Genomic DNA, 22349 nt, shown 5'->3' on the forward strand with positions numbered 1-22349 from the left:
TTAGCATGGTCTTTTTTTATGTGTTATCATTAGAACCAAGAGGGGTTTAATACACAGTATTAAAATTGACCATTTGCAAGTCAACATGCTGATGATAACTTAGGCATTTAAATAAAAAATTTGAACATGATCTGTACCAAAAAAGATTTTTAAAATGTTAGTTGAATACATAGCTAAAGTTTCTTACCTTAAAGTATAATGTAGAATGTTATAAATACCTAATAAGCAAGATAGTAGTCCCAAATACCTTTCCTTTTGTTTATTTTGTTTTGGGATGTGTTCTTTAAATTTCTTATTGAAATACAGTTGATATATAATGTGCTTCTGGTGTATAGCAGAGTGATTCAGAGAAAGATATATATATATGTTCTTTTTCATATTCTTCCCATTATTGTTTGTTATAATGAATATAGTTGCCTGTGCTATACCTATATTGCAGGACCTTGTTTATTTTATATATAGCAGTGTGTATCTATAAATCTGAACTCCTGATTTATTGCTCCCTCACTTCTTTTCCCCCTTGGTAACCATATGTTTGTTTTCTCTGTTTGCAAGTCTGTTTATGATTTCATAAATAAATTCATTTGTATCACATTTTAGATTCCACATATAAGTGATATCATATAGTATTTGTCTTTGTCTGACTTCATTTAGTACGATGATAATCTGTAGGTCCATTTGTGTTGCTACATATGCCATTATTTTATTCTATATTATAACTGAATAATATTTCATTTTATATATATACCACATCTTCTTTATCTGTTCATCTGTTGATGGACATTTAAGTTGCTTCTGTGTCTTAAACTATTAAAATAGTGCTGCGGTGAACACTGGGGTGGATGTTCTTTTCACATTACAGTTTTCCCTGGATATATGCTCAGGAGTGGAATTCCAGGATCATATGGTAACTCTATTTTTAGTTTTTAAGGAAACATCCATACTATTTTCTATAATGGCTACATTAATTTACATTCCTGCCAATAGTGTGAGGGGCTTTCTGTTGCTCCACAGCCTCTCCAGTGTTTATTATTTGTAGACTTTTTAATGATGGACATTCTTACTGGTGTGAGGTGATAACTTCATTGTAGTTTTGATTTGTATTTGTCTAATAATAATTAGTGATGTTGAACATCTTTTTGTGTGCCTGTTGACCATCTGCATGTGTTATTGGAAGACATATCTACGTAGGCCTTCTTTCTTTTTTTTTTATTAGATTGCTTTGTTTTTTTGTTACTGTGTTGTGTGACCTGTTTAGATATTTTGGAAGTTAATCCCTTGTCAGTTGCATCATTTGCAAATACTTTCTCCCATTCTGTAAGTTGTCTTTTCATTTTGTTTATGGTTTCCTCTCTATGTAAAAGCTTAAAAATTTGATTAGGTCTCATTTGTCCATTTTTACTTTTGTTGTAAAAATTTTTTTATTGGAGTACAGTTTATATACCATGTTGTGTTAGTTTCAGGTGTACAGCAAAGTGAATCAGTTATACATATATCCACTTTAAAACATTTTTTTCTTCTCAAATAGGCCATTACAAAGTATTGAGCAGTGTTCCCTGTGCTATACAGTAGGTTATTATTAGTTATCTGTTTTATACATCAAATCAGATCAGATCAGTCGCTCAGTCGTGTCTGACTCTTTGTGACCCCATGAATCGCAGCATGCCAGGCCTCCCTGTCCATCACCAACTCTCGGAGTTCACTGAGACTCAAGTCCATCGAGTCAGTGATGTCATCCAGCCATCTCATCCTCTGTCATCCCTTTCTCCTCTTGCCCCCAGTCCCTCCCAGCATCAGAGTCTTTTTCCAGTGAGTCAACTCTTCGCATGAGGTGGCCAAAGTACTGGAGTTTCAGCTTTAGCATCATTCCTTCCAAAGAAATCCCAGGGCTGATCTCCTTCAGAATGGACTGGTTGGATCTCCTTGCAGTCCAAGGGACTCTCAAGAGTCTTCTCCAACACCACAGTTCAAAAGCATCAATTCTTTGGTGCTCAGCCTTCTTCACAGTCCAACTCTCACATCCATACATGACCACTGGAAAAACCATAGCCTTGACTAGACGAACCTTTGTTGGCAAAGTAATGTCTCTGCTTTTGAATATGCTATCTAGGTTGGTCATAACTTTCCTTCCAAGGAGTAAGCGTCTTTTAATTTCATGGCTGCAGTCACCATCTGTAGTGATGTTGGAGCCCAGAAAAATAAAGTCTGACAGTGTTTCCAGTGTTTCCCCGTCTATTTGCCAAGAAGTGATGGGACCGGATGCCATGATCTTCATTTTCTGAATGTTGAGCTTTAAGCCAACTTTTTCACTCTCCACTTTCACTTTCATCAAGAGGCTTTTGAGTTCCTCTTCACTTTCTGCAATAAGGGTGGTGTTATCTGCATATCTGAGGTTATTGATATTTCTCCTGGCAATCTTGATTCCAGCTTGTGCTTCTTCCAGTCCACTGTTTCTCATGATGTACTCTGCATATAAGTTAAATAAACAGGGTGACAATATACAGCCTTGACGTACTCCTTTTCCTATTTGGAACCAGTCTGTTCCGTGTCCAGTTCTAACTGTTGCTTCCTGACCTGCATACAAATTTCTCAAGAGGCAGATCAGGTGGTCTGGTATTCCCATCTCTTTCAGAATTTTCCACAGTTTATTGTGATCCACATGGTCAAAGGCTTTGGCATAGTCAATAAAGCAGAAATAGATGTTTTTCTGGAATTCTCTTGCTTTTTCCATGATCCAGCAGATGTTGGCAATTTGATCTCTGGTTCCTCTGCCTTTTCTAAAACCAGCTTGAACATCAGGAAGTTCATGGTTCACGTATCGCTGAAGCCTGGCTTGGAGAATTTTGAGCATTACTTAACTAGCGTGTGAGATGAGTGCAATTGTGTGGTAGTTTGAGCATTCTTTGGCATTGCCTTTCTTTGGGATTGGAATGAAAATGACCTTTTCCAGTCCTGTGGCCACTGCTGAGTTTTCCCAATTTGCTGGCATATTGAGTACAGCACTTTCACAGCATCATCTTTCAGGATTTGGAATGGTTAAACTGGAATTCCATCACCTGCACTAGCTTTGTTCGTAGTGATGCTTTCTAAGGCCCACTTGACTTCACATTCCAGGATGTCTGGCTCTAGGTCAGTGATCACACCATTGTGATTATCTGGGTTGTGAAGATCTTTTTTGTACAGTTCTTCTGTATAGTCTTGTCATCTCTTCTTAATATCTTCTGCTTCTGTTAGGTCCATACCATTTCTGTCCTTTATCGAGCCCATCTTTGCATGAAATGTTCCTTTGGTATCTCTGATTTTGTTGAAGAGATCCCTAGTCTTTCCCATTCTGTTGTTTTCCTCTATTTCTTTGCATTGATCGCTGAAGAAGGCTTTCTTATCTCTTCTTGCTGTGCTTTGAAACTCTGCATTCAGATGTTTATATCTTTCCTTTTTCCTTTGCTTTTTGCTTCTCTTCTTTTCACAGCTATTTGTAAGGCCTCCCCAGACAGCCATTTTGCTTTTTTGCATTTCTTTTCCATGGGAATGGTCTTGATCCCTGTCTCCTGTACAATGTCACGAACCTCATTCCATAGTTCATCAGGCACTCTATCTATCAGATCTAGGCCCTTAAATCTATTTCTCACTTCCACTGTATAATCATAAGGGATTTGATTTAGGTCATACCTGAATGGTCTAGTGGTTTTCCCTACTTTCTTCAATGTAAGTCTGAATTTGGCAGTAAGGAGTTCATGGTCTGAGCCACAGTCAGCTCCTGGTCTTGTTTTGCTGACTGTATAGAGCTTCTCCATCTTTGGCTGCAAAGAATATAATCAATCTGATTTCCGTGTTGACCATCTGGTGATGTCCATGTGTAGAGTCTTCTCTTGTGTTGTTGGAGGAGGGTGTTTGTTATGACCAGTGCATTTTCTTGGCAAAACTCTATTAGTCTTTGCCCTGCTGCATTGTGTATTCCAAGGCCAAATTTGCCTGTTACTCGAGGTGTTTCTTGACTTCCTACTTTTGCATTCCAGTCCCCTATAATGAAAAGGACATCTTTTTTATACATAGATGTTTAAACATTTTATACGTACATGTTTTATACATAGTAATGTATATATGTCAGTCCTGGTCTTCCAATTTATCCCCACCTCCATCCCCTGGTAACCATAAGTTTGTTTTCTACGTCTATGACTTGACTTTACTTCTGTTTTGTAAGTAAGTTTATTTGTATCCTGTCCCCTTTTCTTTAGATTGCACATGTAAGCAATATCATATCTGTCTTTCTGTGTCTGAATTACCTCACTCAGCATGACAGTCTCCAGTTTCATCCACGTTGTTACAGATGGCATTATTTTTCTTTTTTATTGCAGTAGTAGTGCATTGTATATATGTACCACATATTCTTGGTATATCATGTTCTTAGTTTGTGAAAATGACTATACTATCCAAAGCAATCTACAGATTCAGTGCAATCTCTGTCAAATTACCAATGGCATTTTTCTCAGAACTAGAACAAAAATTTGTATGGAAACACAAAAGGCCCTGAATAGTGAACGCAATTTTGAGAAAGAAAAAATGGAGCTAGAGGAATTAGTCTCCCTGACTTCAGACTAGCCTACAAAGCTACATTTATCAAAATGATACGGTATTGGCACAAAGACAGAAATATATAATCAATAGAAAAGGATAGAAAGCCCAGAAATAAACCCACTCACCTATGGTCAATTAATCTATGACAAAGGAGGCAAGAATATGCAGTGGAGAAAAGATAGTTTCTTCAATAAGTGGTTGGTGCTAGGAAACTGGACAGCTACATATAAAAGAATGAAATTAGAACATTCTTTGCATCATACACAAAAATAAATTCAAAATGTACTAAAGACCTCTAAGGCCAGAGACTATAAAGCTCTTAGAGGAAAATATAGGCAAAACACCCTTTTACCCAAATCACAGCCTGATCTTTTTTAAATTTTTTTATTCATTTCTCCTAACGTAGTGAAAAAAAACAAAACAAAAAAACCAAAATAAATGGGATCTAATTTAACTTAAAAGCTTTTATACAGCCAAGGGAACCATAAACAACAGAAAGGCAGCCCTCAGACTGGGAGAAAATATTTGCAAATGAAGCAACTGTCCAAGGGATTAATCTCCAAAATATATAAATGATTCATGCAACTCAATATCAAAGACACAAATGAAATGACTCAATCAAAAAATGGGTGGAAGGTCTAAATAAATATTTCTCCAAAGAAGACATACAGATGGCCAAAAAGCAGATGAAAAAATGCTCAATATCATTAGGAAATGCAAATCAAAACTACAGTGAGGTATCACTGATCAGAATGGCATTGTTAAAGAATCTGTAGGCAGTAAATGTAGAGAAAGTGTGGAGAAAGGGGACCCCTCCTACACTCTTACTGGGAATGTAAATTGAAACAGCCACTATTGGAGAACCGTATGGAGATTCCTTAAAAAACTAAAAATATCAATAGAGCTATCATATGACGTAGCAATCCCACTCCTGGGCAAATACCCAGAGAAAGCCATATTTTTGCTCTTATTTCTATTGCTGAGCAGTCCAGAATTTCTTGAGAACCTTTTTGAATGTAATTTAAATGGTAAAATTATTGATAATCTCTACTTAGTTGGAAATTCAGAGAATGTTTGAAATATACTATCACTTACGATGATCAAATAATATAATAGTGTAATTTAGCTTTGAAAAATGTCACATTTTGTATTATGAATACATCTTTTGAAATTCAAATCAGTGATTTTTTTTTATCCTTTATAGGTATTATTAATTTATGTAAACCTGGAAACTCTGGGATTCAGTCTCTAATTGGAGTACTTTGCATTCCAAATATGGAAATAAGGGTAGGTAAAAATTACTCTGTATCAGAATTTTAGTGGAGGAAATTAATTGGAGAAAAGTTTCAAGTGGTGTTTTTCCTCATGAATTGTTAATCTGTATCACAGAACATTTTAAAAATACAGGAATAAATATTTATGACTTAGTTGTACACTAAGGAAAAGAATATGAATCATTTGAAACAATGCTATTGTTAGGAACTATGGATGTATTAAAATTATATTAAAATGTGGCATTAATTATGCCTTTTCTTTCTTTGAAATTAACTATGCTTTATTTAATAAAAGGTATAGACATTTCACAGGGGCATTCTCATTGTAAAAGTTTCAAGCAATACAGAAAACTATACTTAGGGGAAAGTAAGCATAGTAGTTATGCAACTTATGCCTTCTAACTTTTATTTTTATATTAGCAATGGTTTTGATTAAAATTGGGGTACTTATATGCTTAATTATTAGACATAGCCCTAAATTATTAGGGCTTTACTGGTGGCTCAGATGGTAAAGAATCTGCCTGCAATGCAGGAGACCCAGGTTCTGTCCCTGAGTTGGGAAGGTCCCCTGGATAAGGAAATGACAACCTACTCCAGTTTTCTTGCCTGGAGAATTCCATGGGCAGAGGAGCCTGGCGGGCTACAGTCTGTGGGGTCACAGAGAATCAGACACAACTGAGTAACTAACACTTCACTTTCTAAATTATTAATGTGTACAAATTGTATAAAACAGCTAAAACAGATTGAAATTAGAGGGAAAGAAATTAACTCTTCACAAGGTTCTTCCTTTTCCCCTTCTGCGTTTTTCTTTTAATGTTCAAAGGAACAAAACTTGCCCCCCTGTTTCTAATTATTAGTACAAATATTAGCTAGAGGTGCCTTGCTTAAAATGTGAACTAAAAACAAAAGCATCTAAACCATGGAAGGATGTAATTAAGGATGGAAAGATCTATAAGCAGGGAACTAAAGGTTCCAATTCAGCTGACTTCTTACTCAGCAAAAAAACATGCTCTTTTGAGTTTGGCCAGACTGATTTTATTATTTATAGCTCCATGACCTTAGGCAAATTATTTTAAACCTTTAAATCTATTTCTTCATGTCTACAATGGGGATAATACAAGATTTATTGAAAAAGTTACATCATGTATATGTAGTAAGCATTCAGTACTATGCTCTAATATAGGCAGAAACAGTAGTTTTCTAAAATATAGTAGTTCTCTTTTTACCAATTTTTAAATCTGTGAATAGGACATTTAAAAATTTTTAAGTGAAGATTTATTCTGTAAAAACAAATGAACTGTATTTTTTTTTTTTTTTTAACTTTCAGCGAGGTCTCCTTGAAGTGCTTTATGATATATTTCGTCTTCCTCTACCTGTTGTGACTGAAGAGTTCATAGAAGCACTACTCAGTGTAGGTAAGTATTGAAGTGCATTCACTGTTCATATATTGTAATTTTTTAAATGACTTACCTAATGGAGGCAGAATCCCTCGAAGGGAAAATACTAAAATAAGTATTGAATATCACTTTCTTTTCTTATTGCATATTTGTGGCATGAAATTAATATAAAAATAAAATCTCAGGTGAACTTCTAAAAAGAAATTTTAATTTCTTCTCTGTCATCATAATTCCTGAAATTAGCAGTGAAATTAATAATAGAAGGATGGATCAAGAAAGGAAGAGAGGAGATAATAAGAAACCTTTTGCAATTCTCAAATTAGATTATTTGATTTTTAAATTTTATTTTAGCTAAATGACTCTAAACCCTTGAATGAAGAAAGTTAAAGTTAGATTTATGTAAACCCTTCATTTACAGAAATCATTTTTTTTTTTTTTTTTTTTAAAGCAGAGACATTACTTTTTTTTTTTTTTTTTTTTTTTTTAAATTACATGACATACTTTATTCAGCAAAAAATTGTAAGGAACAAGCAGTGACACATGAGGAACCTAGAGATCGAGAGAGTTACAATAAGAGGCATTTCAACCAATTACGCCTTTTTGAGTCTTTTTCTTTTCTTTTTTTTTTAGCCAACAGTTGAAATTATTTATAGCCTGGTTGTATGCTATGCTGTGCTAAATTGCTTCAGTTGTGTCTGACCCTTTGCGAACCTATGGAGTGTAACTTGCCAGGCTCCTTTGTCCATGGATAGCTTGTTTAGCTGATGGTTATTTAAACTGTTTCATTGATGTACTATTTTCTTCTAACTATCTAAATTTATTTTAGATCCAGGTAGATTCCAAGACAGTTGGAGGCTTTCAGATGGCTTTGTAGCAGCTGAGGCAAAAACTATTCTTCCTCATCGTGCCAGATCCAGGTAGAATTTAAGTACAGAAATAATTCAGATTTACTACAGTTGCTATTGTTATGTTCAGTTTTCTAGTGTATGGAACAAGATTTAAAATTTTCTGTGCTGTATTTATTTCCAGGCCAGACCTCATGGATAATTATTTGGCACTGATACTCTCAGCATTTATTCGTAATGGACTTTTAGAAGTAAGAATTATAAACCTTCTTCTATTTTATTTTCTCTAGCAGTTCTTTCAGAGCAACAAACATGATGCATAGGTGTGTTCATGTATGCTGTTTTGCAACTGTGATATTTTCTTTTTATTTTCAAAGGGTTTGGTTGAGGTAATAACAAACAGTGACGACCATATCTCAGTTAGAGCCACCATCCTTTTAGGAGAACTTTTACATATGGTAAGTTTAACAACTTTTGATTATGTTTTGTACATTAATGTTTTAATTTATGAAACAAGGCTATTTTAACAGTGTTACTTTGCATTATCTCAAAAACATAAGTTTGCATTTATTTGGATATGTGTCTTTGCATTACAAAGAGCCCTTGATACTTTGTATCATATATATATAGGCTAGTTTTTTAAATGGAAAAAATATAAAGTACTGAATACTCACTTTCAATGTTGACATTTTGAGTCCATAAATATCTTTCTTTAGAATCTTTAGAATGACTTCCTACCTAAAAATTACAGAATTACAAAACTATAGATATTACTTTAATCAGCTAGGGATCGAATTGATAACAGTAAGTGCGTAAATTTTAGAAAACTTTGTGAAGGAAAAATCTAAATTTAACTGCCTTATTTGAACATGTACTTCTCTGTAAACTTGTCAGTTGAGGTTTGTTTTGAAAGGTGGGAATCTTTTTTGGGGGGACATGGTTTTATGACATCAGTAACTTGTGGAAACAAGGAGCTAGCCAAGTGATCTGATCATTTTCAGTACCTAGCAGATGAAGTAGTGAGGGTACTCTGACCATTTACAAATTAGAAATTTATATTTCTAAGTCTGTTAGTTAACAAGTGTGAAAGTCGCTCAGTCATGTCCAACTCTTTGCAACCCCATGGACCATAGCCTGCCAGGCTCCTCTGTCCATGGAATTCTCCAGGCCAGAATACTGGAGTGGGTAACCGTTTCCTTCTCCAGGGGATCTTCCCAGCCCAGGGATTGAACCAGGTCTCCTGCATTGCAAGTGTATCCTTTACCGTTTGAGCCACCAGGGAATCCCATTAGTTAATAAAATACTAAATAAAAAGAACCACTCTGAACTCATTAAGGAAGAAGTAACCCTATGGTAAATCATTTGAAATTATGTTACGGCTTGTTATTACTGTCAGATTATTTTTTGTTTTTATAGTTGTGTTTGGCCCCCTCCATCACCAGGGTTTTTTCTATATAGAAGTTCAGCTTTGTGAGTGAGGAAAAGAAAATTAAGCAGTTTAATGATAACTGTCTTGTTTATCAGTAAGTTATTTAGCCACTTGCTCTGTTAAGCCCATCTATGAAAGAATTAATATTGCAGGTTTTGTTTGGAAAGCAAAAGGCAAGTTTCTTAAAGATTGTTGGAATTATGAGACAAACCTCTTTTGAGAAGCTGGCTTTTAAACCTAAGAGGTAAACTTGTAAATTATGATATTGCATCCAGCATTTTAAATTCTACTTTTAACATAACATTATAGCACTGAATCTAAGTTTTGACCTAACATCCTTTTAAATTATTTAAGAATTGAGTTTAATTGGATACCACTTAAGATTATAAATTAAAGTTAAGATTAAGGATCTATGGAATTTAGAGTTTTATTAATGTAATCTGAGCCTGTATCCTTGTATTTGTTACATGTCATCCTTGATGAAAGCAAATAAGATAAAAATAATAATATGTATCAGAAAGTAAATAATTAACTCTGTGGCTAACATAAAATACGCTTTTTTAACTTTTTATAAAATACTATTTTTCATTTTAGGCAAACACAATTCTTCCTCATTCACATAGCCATCATTTGCACTGCCTGCCAACCCTAATGAATATGGCTGCATCCTTTGATATCCCTAAGGAAAAGAGATTGTAAGTATCCAGGTTCTAGCAAAGCTTGTGCGTAGTATATTTAATACTCACTTAGGTGTCCTTATCTTCTTTTTAAGAAAGTAGTATATATAGGTTATTCCTGAGAATTTTTTTAGGGAAGCCTTTGGATAAGAGGAAAGTTTGTAGTTTTTTAAAAATAATTTGTATTTTAGGCTACAAAGTATTTTGGCTTGGTAAAGTCAACCTTTTCTCATGTGTTTCTGGACAAGGACATAAAATTTCTACTGGATCAGTAAAAATATTGGGATTGAGAGTTTTTTGGACAATTGTATGTTTTGAGCAACAATTCAGTCTCTTTCTCAATGTCTAAATTATATCAGATTAAAGCACAAAGACTAACAGTGTTATTTTTTTTATATATGGGGTTAAAAATGTTGAGAAAAAAAATGTTGGAATTTAGTAGCCCATACTTTAGGCATCGAAGTAAGCTAAACTCTTGGTGCTAAAGGAAATACTGCAAATATAGAATTTATAAACTAAAGTATGGTAATACAGCTGTAACTCTGCTGGAATTCGAGGACTAATAATAAAATATAATTTAAGGTGGAGGAGCTTGATTGTATAGTGATAGTAGGAATCTTTTTTCATCTGATAAAGATTATGTCTAGTCCAGGGATGTCTTTTTTTTTCTCTCTTTATGATCAGAAAAATTTATATATTTAGGCTTCATTTTTTTTTCCCGTAATGTTTTAAAATGTTGTTCATTAGCTTAGTCAGAAACAGGAATTTTTTTTAAGTTATACTACAATTCTCAAAAAGTTTAGTTAGCTTTATTAATTTAAAAGTACATATAAGGGCTTCACTATAAATAAATAGTATTTTTTTATTAATTTAAAATCTACCAATGAGAATACTATTATTTAACAGATTGAAGTTGTATTATAAACTGAGGGCATTAGGGATCATCAGTTCTGACTTCAGGCTTACATTGGTATTGGTAGCATTCAGCTCTTATTTTAGTAGTTTTCTTCATGGAAAAAATGTACTTTCTCAAAGCCTGGTAGACCTGAACTCTTTGAGTCAGCTTATGGCCATGGATTTTAGCATTCATCAGGAATTCAAATCTACCTTCAAAATTCCAATGATAATAGAATTTTTTTTTGAGCTTGGTAAGCTGTCTTTACTGATAAGTACTTACCAATCTGGGCACATCTCAAAGTTTTTAAATTTTGAATCCAGTTTGTATTTATTACAATTTCTGAAGTTGAGACTTGACTGCCACCAAATTCTTAAAAACTGTACTTTTTATATACCACAAAAAGGGAATTAAAAATAATTTTTAAAAGGATTCCATTTACATTTACAGATTAGTAGGTAAAATAGAGACTGTTCAGTTAATATTGGTTATCCAACCTCATACCTTAAACAAAAATCAGTTTCATATGGATCAAGGCCTTAAATGTGAAAAGCAGAGTTTTAAAATAAGAAAATATATAAAACTTCAGTTTGGACCTTGAGGAGGGAGTTCTTAAAACTAACATACGACTGTACCACCACCACTATAAGAAAAAATTAGTATGTTTTGCTGAATCTGAATAATTAGTGTTTCTTCATACAAATCAGCAGTGTTCTTGTTTTTTTTTTTCTTTGTGGTTCCAAATTTGATTAAATCGTTTACTTTTTAGTAACAGTATCTAGCCTGCATTTATGTAAGTTTCAATAGAATAGTTTACCAAAGTGATCTCTTTAAAATTATGCTATCCCTGCTACAGTATTAATTGAATTTTTTTCCTCATTTAGGCGAGCCAGTGCAGCTTTGAACTGTTTAAAACGCTTCCATGAAATGAAAAAACGAGGACCTAAACCTTATAGCCTTCATTTAGATCACATTATTCAGAAAGCAATTGCAACACATCAGAAACGGGATCAGTATCTCCGAGCTCAGAAAGATATATTTGTTCTTAAGGTACTGATGCAGAAGATGCGATTTTTACTTTAATTTCCTAATTCTTAACCTGTGTATTTTAGTAGGCATATACATGCTTGAGTTAGCAGTTTTATTCATGCATATGGATTTTCAAAAAGCTTCTAATAAGTTTTATAATGATTGGACAGTTAAGCTGAGTTTTTATAACTTTTTGAAGAACCTTGATAATTCTCCTTTTTTTTTTTTTTTTTAAAGTCAGAGATGGTGATGATGTATTTGCAAAGACTTTATCTCAAAAAAATTTAAAGTTTTCCTTTCAGTTTAATTGCTCAGTCATGTCCGACTCTTTGCCGACCCCATGCACTGCAGCAAACCCGGCCTCCCTGTGCATCACCAACTCACGAAGTTTACTCAAACTCGTGCCTGTTGAGTTGGTGATACCATCCATCTCATCCTCTGTCGTTCCCTTCTCCTCCTGTCTTCAATCTTTCCCAGCATCAGGGTCTTTGTAAATGAGTCAGTTCTTCACATCAGGTGGCCAAAGTATTGGAGCTTCAGCATAAGTCCTTAAATGAAAAATTTTTCTTTTTGTTTTTAAAATTTCAACTGTTATTTGATGTAAGGCCAGTTTTTCTTAATTTTTCTTATTACTTTCTGGTGATTTAGGATACAGAGGAAGCTCTTCTAATGAACCTTAGAGATAGCCAAGTCCTTCAACATAAAGAGAATCTTGAATGGAATTGGAATCTTATTGGGACCATTCTTAAGGTATGATAGGATACTTCTTGATAATGGCTTGATTGTTTTCATTATATTATTCATTGCAATTTATCATAATTATATGTTAAGGAATTAATAAGTACATAATACAACATATTATGTTTTTCTAGTGGCCAAATGTAAATCTAAGAAACTATAAAGATGAGCAGTTGCACAGGTATGTAAGAACTGTTTTACATTTAAATATAAAGAACTCAAGTTTGAATTATATTATGCCTGATACCTGTTAAAAGTAGTAATTGATGTTTTAAATATACATTGTTACTTTTTAATAGTTGGTATTCAGTAGGTACATATTGATATATGTTTTTATATATAGCTTGTGTTTTGTAACCAGAAATCATCAACTAATTCTTTTTCTGGTTATTTACATTCTGGTTTTAGTTTTGGAACAAATGAAGTACTTAAGATAAAAGTTTTATCAAATCAAGAGTATCAGCCATGTACTAATCTTGGCCCTAACATATGAGAATGATATATTAAGAGCATAATGTCTCCCTCTCAAAACTATGGCCATTTTAAATATTCTAATTTCTTTTGCCTGTGACTTTGGAGGTTATTCATTCTTTTTCCTCTTTACACTGTTAACCAGCCACACCTTCCATAAAACAGCTTATATTTATAGCATATACAATACTTAAGGGTATTATGCTGTTTTCTAGTGCCCCATGCATTTTTATTCCTTCTGAGTTTAGATTACCCAACCACCAGCGTTGATTTCTTTGAATAAAAGAGCTTTTACTTCATGTTTTTGAAAAGTTCACATCGTTGGTATTATTATTATTATTATTATCATCTCTTCACATTTTGAGAAATGTATAGAACATATAAATTACCTTGGGATAAAGAAGCATAGTACTGACTTTTCCAACTTGTGAGAACAGATATGAAGTCTCATTCAACTTTGTTTTTCCAGCTCCTGGACCTGGCATCTTTATTACATTGGATAATAGCGTAGAAATTAAATTGAACTAAGTTAAATGGAAGCTTAGAACATAATGTTGAAAATTATAACATGAAAATATCATCCATTGCTTTATAAATTCAGTTGTTTAAATTTTACCTGAAGCTTTTGTGGTTGACTTTTGCCTAATTGTGAAGAACTGACAAAATCATAGTGTAGTAACATTTATGTGCAGTTATCTAGTATAAATTCATAAAGTATAGTAGAAGAAAATATATATATTCTAGGTTTAAATAGAGTTTAAAAAAAAAGACCTAACAGTAAAATAAAATGTATACCTGTCAAAAACAAAAAGAAGAATGAAAATTTATATCCAGGTGGTTTCATCATATTTATCCAACTGTGTATCTTCTAGCAGTGTTATGTTTGCATTTTTCCTGCTGAGCATCTTCTCCACTATTTTCTATCAGGCGTCCCACCAAAAAATTCTTATCTCATGAAGATATTTTTTATAATGAAAGGGATTGTTCGTGTGTGTGTGTGTGTGTGTGTGTGCGTGCGTGCGCGCACGTGCATGTGTAGAATGTACCAAATGTGTTTATTAAATTTACCCCAATGGTTTAAACTCAAAACATATTCAAAAGCTGTGGTTAAGATTCTAAAATAATTATTTGGTTTATTACTTTGTTGCTGATTTTTTATTTTAACCTTAGGTTTGTACGAAGACTACTTTATTTTTACAAGCCCAGTAGTAAGTTATACGCCAATCTGGATCTGGATTTTGCCAAGTCCAAGCAGCTCACAGTTGTGGGTTGTCAGTTTACAGAATTTCTTCTTGAGTCTGAAGAGGTAATAGGCACTTTGAATATTTTCCAGAGCACATGTTTTTCACTGAATTTGACCCCTTCCTTTTATTTTTGAATATGTATAAGCTATATTTAGAAACATAGAATGAGCCCAGACCTAGATTTTTATCCTTAGTCACTAGCTATCTATGTGACTTTGGACAAGTTATTTGCCTTCTAAAAGACCTGGTTTTCTTTTGGTAAAATAGAAAATAATACCATCTCATGCAGCATTGTATTGAATGGGATTAAAAAGAACAGATACTCAGAGATTAATGTCTGTTATTAGAAACTTCATTATTATTAAATCTTTTGGACTTGATTAATCAAGTTGATTTTTCTAATTGTAGGCCCTGACTGCTTTTCTAGCAATATCATAATGTATTTGCTTTTAGGATGGGCAGGGATACTTAGAAGATCTAGTAAAGGATATTGTTCAGTGGCTCAATGCCTCTTCTGGAATGAAACCTGAAAGAAGCCTTCAAAATAATGGTTTATTGACTACTCTTAGTCAACACTACTTTTTATTTATTGGAACACTTTCTTGCCACCCTCATGGCGTCAAAATGCTGGAGAAATGCAGCGTATTTCAATGGTGAGCATTCCTAGATTCTGTTTCAGTATATACCTAAACTTTATTTTTAATGTGATCAGAAAGGGTATGCTTTTTAGTCTGTGTACCTGTATTTGGTAAGTTTTATTGTTGTTGTTCAGTCTCTCAGTCATGTCCATCTCTTTGTGACCCCGTGGACTGCAGTATGCCAGGCTTCCCAGTCCTCCATCTCCCGGAGCTTGTTCAAACTCATGTCCATTGAGTCAGTGATGACATCCAACCATCTTGTCCTCTGTTGTCCCCTTCTCCTCCTGCCTTCAGTCTTTTCCAACATCAAGATCTTCTCTAATGAGTCAGCTCTTCACATCAGGTGGCCAAAATATTGGAGCTTCAGCTTCTGCACCAGTCCTTCCAATGAATAAATATTCAGGGTTGATTTCCTTTAGGATTGACTGGTTTGATCTTGCAGTCCAAGAGACTTGCCTGTGAGTGTCCTGGAGTCTCTGGTGGAAGCATGGGTTGACAGTGGCCTGCTGCAGGGTCAGGGACACATACTATAACAGTCCTGGAGCCTGCTGGCATAAGTCCTTTTGAAGGAGGTCACCATTACCCCTACCATAGTTTGGCCTCAGACCAAACAATAGGGAAGGAACACAGCCCCACCCATCAGCAGAAAATTGGATTCAAGATTTACTGAGCTTGGCCTTGCCACTAGAGCAAGATCCAGTTTTCCCCACAGCCAGTCCCTCCCATCAGGAAGCTTCCACAAGCCTCTAATCCTTAACTGTCAGATGGCAGACAGAATGAAAACCACAATCACAGAAAACTAACCAAACTAATCACATGGACCACAGCCTTGTCTAACTCAGTGAAACTATGAGCCATGCCGTGTAGGGCCACCCAAGATGGATGATGGGTCATGAAGAGTTCTGAAAAAATGTGGTCCACTGGAGAAGGAAATGGCAAACCACTTCAGTATTCTTGCCTTGAGAACCCCACAAATAGTATGAAAAGGCAAAAAGTTTTGTTAAAATACAAAAAAATTTTGATTAGAGTTGTCTTGATGCTCTGATGCTTTTTAAAAAATGGGATATTTCTTAAGTGCTTTCTTTTAGAAATGCTTAGGAATTTTAAAATATTTGTTGAATTAATGAATCAGTACAGTAATTTCTAGTAACCTTTATTATTTTCATCATTTTTTTAGTTTACTTAACCTTTGCTCCTTGAAAAACCAAGATCACTTGCTAAAACTGACCGTTTCAAGCTTGGACTATAGTAGAGATGGTTTGGCCAGGGTCATCCTTTCCAAAATCTTAACAGCAGCCACTGATGTGAGTATAACATAGGCAATAGAGCTATAAATTCATAACTAGTTAGTTCAGTATTTTATCAACTTTAGCCTAATAAAATTATAAATTTTAAGACTATGGGATGGAATTTGAGTTTATTTTTAAATTTTAGTTTGTCCAGAGAACTCGACTACCGTACCCATTTTTTTATATAAAGAGAAATGCTTTGAAGCAGCTAGATAGATACAGTATTTTATTATACTGGGACTAAAAAATATATTTGTATCAAGGGCTAGACTGTCAATTCCAGTCTTTCTGCCCTTTTCAAGTGTAAAACTATTCTAAAACAAAGTCAGATGGACTGTCTATAGTGAAGTTTGGATGGTGGTGGTTGGTTTTTGTTTTTTTTTTTTTAATGTTCTCATTTATCTTTATAGGCCTGCAGACTGTATGCAACAAAACATTTAAGAGTGTTATTGAGAGCTAATGTTGAATTCTTCAATAATTGGGGAATTGAATTACTAGTGACCCAGCTGCATGATAAAAACAAAACGATTTCTTCTGAGGCCCTTGATATTCTCGATGAAGCATGTGAAGACAAGGTGAAGTTTCGTTATCTTGTAATAAAATACTTAGATATAAATTTTTATGAAACTATTCAAGTTTGATAGAAAACTGTGTGGAATTATAATGTATGTAATATAGTGGTTTTGGAAGTAGAGAATTTACTATCTTCATGCAGTTATTAATTTGCCTAATAATTATTTATTTTAGGCCAATCTTCATGCACTTATTCAGATGAAGCCAGCTTTATCTCACCTTGGGGACAAGGGTTTGCTTCTCCTCCTGAGGTAAATTTTAAGAAAATTTTTCTTGTAGTTATGTTTTCTTTTGTGTGCTCTCTGGCAGTGTGTATTAAAGCTGGATTCAAATCTGTAAAGGAAGCACTCTAAAGAGTTTAGCTGTTAACTTCTGAAAGAGGCCCATTTTAGAATATTGGGCATCCTTTAATACTGAAACTCTGGCTTTTCATTGTTTTCCATAGTGTCTCTTTTTCATCTCTATGTGTCCTCATTCTTTTTATAACATTTTCTTTACTGTGGTTGGATTCATGTTTTTTGCAAAGATTTTCAAAGTATTTGTATTTGAAATTATAAGATAATTGACCTCTTTAAGGCACACTGTTCTTAAAGTCTTTGGGCTTAAGTGTATTTGGTTTGAGATACTTTAGCTTTTTAAACAATTTTTTGTGAGACCCAATGTTAAACTGTTGCCTGTTGCACTTTACAGATTTCTCTCCATTCCAAAAGGGTTTTCCTATTTGAATGAAAGGGGTTATGTAACAAAACAGTTGGAAAAGTGGCACAAGGTAACTTTCTGTTGAATAAGTTTCAGTTTGTATGTTTTTATTTTGGAAAATAGATTCAAGGATTTTGAAATTAAAGTTAAATATTTAAATATTCATATGAAGTCAGGTCTTCAAATTCTGTTAATTATTTATATTCATATTTATCCATTTTTTAAACTACAGTTATTTTATAGTGTGAACTGTTGATTTTGTATGTTTTCTGTTGAAATTTTGCTTTCAGCTTTAATCTACTGGCATCATTTGTCAACCCTACTTACCATCATCATTTCTTTTATTTTGGATTCCTTTTACAGCCCTTTTGAACTGAAACTTAAAACAGTTTTCCTAACTGAAGATTATAAAACAGTTCTACCAAGCAGATATAATAATCTAATTATTAAACTTCATTTTAGGGTAGACTTTTCATAAATCTGAGAACAAACTTCTTGCTGTTGTACATAACAGGGAAATCTAGGAAGAAGGGACTAGTTTGAAGGTATTAGTTATCTCTCTAGCTTTTCTTTAGCTGGTCATCACTGTGGCTTCAGTTAACTTGAAGCATTATAAATCATCAAAGCATCTTAGAAGCTCATAGAATAATCAGTCCTAATATAAATGATTCCCAGATTTTCCTTTATTGAATTCAGATCATTGTTTATATTGTCTATATTGAACCATATTTCATAAGATAGTCTCATTTAAAAAAAAATAATGAAACTATAGTTACAGTTACCAGAGGTGAATGTGGGGGTAGAGGAAATTGGATGAAGGCAGTCAAAAAATGCAAACTTCCATTTATACACTTATAATAAGTAAGTACTAGGGATATAATGTACAACATGATAAATATAATTAGCTTTGTTGAATGTTTTATATGACAGTTGTTGAGTAAATCCTGAGAGTTCTTATCACAAGGGAAAATATTTTATTTCTTTAGTTTGTATCTGTATAAAATAATGTATGTTCACTAAACTTATTGTGATAGTCATTTCAGATGTGTGTAAGTCAAATCATTATGTCAGTTGTACACACTGCTAGATGTCAGTTATCTCTCAGTAAAACTGGATGGAAAAGAAATACCGTAAAGCATACTGTAACTGTAAAGCATACAACTTAAGGCATGGAGTCTTTCAATAATTGGTGAATTGGAAAACTGAAATAAAGACGTAATAGTTTCATTCCCTAAACAGAATATTATCCTCACTTAAAAAAAAAAAAGTGAAAATATCTAGGAATACCGAATATGTAGTTTAGAAGCAAAATTGGTAAGAGCTTGAACTTCAGTGGTGGTGAGGTTTGATAGAGAGACATTTTCTGGGCATTTTTAAAATAAGATGGACAGAATTCATGAACTGATTGGATATAATAAATGAGGACTACTTGACTCTTACGGTTTCTGATTTGAATGCCTGAGTAAATAATGGCTCATCATTAAGAAACTGTGATCTGCAGGATTGAGGATACTAAATTTTGAATAAGTTGAACTGCTGTTGCCTATGGGATGGCAAGTGATGGTATCCAGAAAATACTTGGAAATGTGGATCTGAAGCTGAAGATGGCAGTTTGGGAGTTGTCAGTGAATAGTAGTAGTTGAAATTTGAATTGAGTGAGATCACCAAGGGAAATGTAAAGAACAAAAAAATAAAACTGGAAATTGCTCCCTAGAAAACACTCTGCTTTAATGAGGGGAACAAAAGGATGGGGACACTGAGGAAGAATTATCAGAATGATTTCACTAAAGGATGCTTCAGGAAGGAGAGGCCAGTGGTATATATTCTTGAGAGAGGTCAGATAAGGTAAACACTAGGAAAAACACTGTTGAATGTGACAGGTCATTGGTGAATTTTGCCAGAGCAATTTCAGTAGAAAGTTGCAAACAGATGCTAACTTACAGTTATAGTGAGTTTAGCCAGTAAATGGGAGGTGTAAAAACAAAGACAATATAGTCTACTCTCTCAAATTAATTAGCGAATGGGAAATTAATTAGTGAATAGTGATTGCCTACCATTAAACTTAGTTCTTTTCAAGTATTACCTCATTTAATCCTCACAGCAACTCTGTGAAATGTTTTCTATTATTTCTGTTTTATCAAGGAAAATGTAGAAGCTAAGATGAGTAACCTAATTTATCCTAGGTAACAAAGCTTGAAAATAACAGAGCCAGGGGCACTTTTTGATTCCAAAGCCCTTGATGCTCTTTCCTCAGTGTTTGATATTCTCCCAGTAGTTTGTAGCATGCCATGATAAAGCTGATGCTCTTTTTCTGGGTAATAAAACATCCAGCCAGAATCATACTGAAAATCCAGTCATTTGATTTAAAACTTTCTCTGCTAGCCCAGGCTTGGTACAGACTTAGAAACCTGCAGTAAAAGAGGGGGTATGGTTCATTTAATCACTCTTTATTGTTTATCTCCTCCCCATTTACCAGCTGCAGATGTAGGGCCTCTCCAGCTTTAGAGCAGGAGGGAGAGGAGGAGGAACGGATGAGAATTCGTGGACAGTCTTACCCAGCTGATGCAGTTGTTACCTGGGGCTGTTAGCTTTGGGGAGGTCAGATTTCAAATGTTGATTTTTCTTTTTACTCAAGTCTTATGTTTGTAAATTCCTCAAAGACTTCACTCTGGAGATCTCTCACTTGTAGTTCCTTTGACCAGAGAAGTGGCTCCTCTGGTTGCTTACTTAGTACCTCCTAATATCTAGAGGTATACCCTCATTTGGGGTCTTGTCCCTCCCTGCCTCCTTGAGGCAGGATCCTCAAGATGATCCACATCAAAACCTCACTGCATTTCATCTTCACAAACCATACCCCTGACCTTTGCTAGTGTGTTCCACATGATTGCCACTGGTCAAGAGACTAGCCAGACAGTACCACATGAATGTAACTATTCCTACATAAAGCTCAAAATACTTGCCTTAATTTGTATTTTTGTACTGAGATTTTCATGTCTAGAGGAAATTATGGCAGTGTTACAGCAGTAGTAATAATTTGGTTTGCTGATAATATAATTAAACTCTTACATTACTTTTGCACAGTAAAGAATCTAAAAGAAAAGCAGAAAAAGTAAGCTTTTAGAGTCTCTAAGTAGGGAGTTAAGGTAACTCATCAAACTGAAGTAGTATAACATGGTTTAAAATGAAAAATATCTCCCTGCCCCCTTACTCTGTCTTTTCTGAAGGTAATGTTTGTTAACATTCTATATACATTTAAAGATGTTTTGTACATCTGTAAGTATATATTCTTCAATTAAAAATACAGATGAAGTCATTCACACCTGTAAATAGGACTGTATTTAATTTTTTTCTTTAGCAATATATGTGAGATATCTTTTCAGAGCTGTGCATTTAGAGCTATCTAATTCTCTTCAGTGGCTACATAGTAAATTATATGAATGTACCCTAATTTTTATCATCACTCTTGTATTTTGGGCACTTAGATTGTTTCCAACTTTTTAGTTTTGTAAACAGTATTTGCTTTATATTCTTGCATTCTTTGCTTACTTGTGCAAATATATTTGTTGAACAAATTTCTAAAGTATAATTGTTGAGTCAAAAAGTATATTAATTTAAAGTTTGGATAAGTACTGGCAAATTGCTTTTCAGAGGTTCTGTCAATTTCTTCTGAACAGTTTAAAGTGGAGATCTTTTGCAATGAAGATGGTAGTGTGATTGACTGTCTCAGTTTAAATAATTTGACTAGAAATTTTCCAGGTTTTAGTTGGAAATATTTTTTACATTTGACCTGATTTAAATCAGTGAAGAGATACTATTTTTCACCAAAAGGTGCTAAAATGATAGAACTCAGTTAATTTCCTTTTAAAATTCCTAGTGAATATCTTCAGGATTTAATATTAAGAAACTAGTTTTTTTTTTTTTTTTTTTAATGAGGAAAGGAATTCAAATAAGATGAAAAACAAAATTTTTAACTTCCTTGTATGGACCCCAAAATATTAATTGAAAATGGGGAAAAGAGTATAAACAGAAAGTTTATGGGTATGGATATGGTAGAACATTTTTGCATTCATAATAGCTTGTTATATCCATGCTCTTCAAAAATTTCTCAAATTTCCTGAACAAAGAAAAAGATGTTCATTTTTCTTTTATTTGTGCTCCCAAGATTTGCTAGGTAACTAACATACTAGAGATTTAGTAAATGTTGTTATGGTAATATATATAATTTAAACAATATTATTTTCTAGGAATATAATTCAAAATACGTTGACTTGATTGAAGAACAGCTTAATGAAGCACTTACCACTTACCGGAAGCCAATTGATGGTGACAACTATGTTCGTCGGAGTAACCAAAGGTATAGTCCAGTTAATGGAATAGTTTATTGTTAGTCCTCAAACATAAAATTTAAAATCATGTTGTTATAAATTATTATTTTTTAAAGTTTTCTGAGTACTTGGATATTCTTACACTGACATAGGAAAAATCTTTTTAAAGCACAGCACTGAATGTTCAAAATTTCAGTGGCATTCATAACTTGCATTCCCTGACTTGTAGAGCATTTAGATTCCTTCATGTT

At 33.8% G+C, this 22349-nt stretch overlaps 1 protein-coding gene across 7 annotated transcripts in view; it reads left to right on the forward strand.

Annotated features, from left to right (window-relative positions):
* RICTOR (RPTOR independent companion of MTOR complex 2) overlaps positions 1–22349 on the forward strand; it is a 141811-nt gene that overhangs the window by 87513 nt on the left and 31949 nt on the right. For all 7 annotated transcript variants that reach the window (XM_005907619.2, XM_005907620.2, XM_070357616.1 and 4 more), the window contains 16 exons: positions 5780–5862; positions 7177–7264; positions 8073–8163; positions 8276–8342; positions 8469–8549; positions 10115–10215; positions 11977–12142; positions 12770–12871; positions 12994–13040; positions 14501–14636; positions 15028–15227; positions 16390–16516; positions 16912–17076; positions 17249–17325; positions 17765–17843; positions 22018–22127. In XM_005907619.2, the coding sequence (XP_005907681.1) occupies positions 5780–5862; positions 7177–7264; positions 8073–8163; positions 8276–8342; positions 8469–8549; positions 10115–10215; positions 11977–12142; positions 12770–12871; positions 12994–13040; positions 14501–14636; positions 15028–15227; positions 16390–16516; positions 16912–17076; positions 17249–17325; positions 17765–17843; positions 22018–22127 (1720 nt within the window). The remainder of the gene's footprint in view (positions 1–5779; positions 5863–7176; positions 7265–8072; positions 8164–8275; positions 8343–8468; positions 8550–10114; positions 10216–11976; positions 12143–12769; positions 12872–12993; positions 13041–14500; positions 14637–15027; positions 15228–16389; positions 16517–16911; positions 17077–17248; positions 17326–17764; positions 17844–22017; positions 22128–22349) is intronic.

Source organism: Bos mutus, chromosome 20 (genome assembly GCF_027580195.1).
Source record: "Bos mutus isolate GX-2022 chromosome 20, NWIPB_WYAK_1.1, whole genome shotgun sequence".
In the NCBI taxonomy this organism is placed as follows: Eukaryota; Metazoa; Chordata; class Mammalia; order Artiodactyla; family Bovidae; genus Bos; species Bos mutus.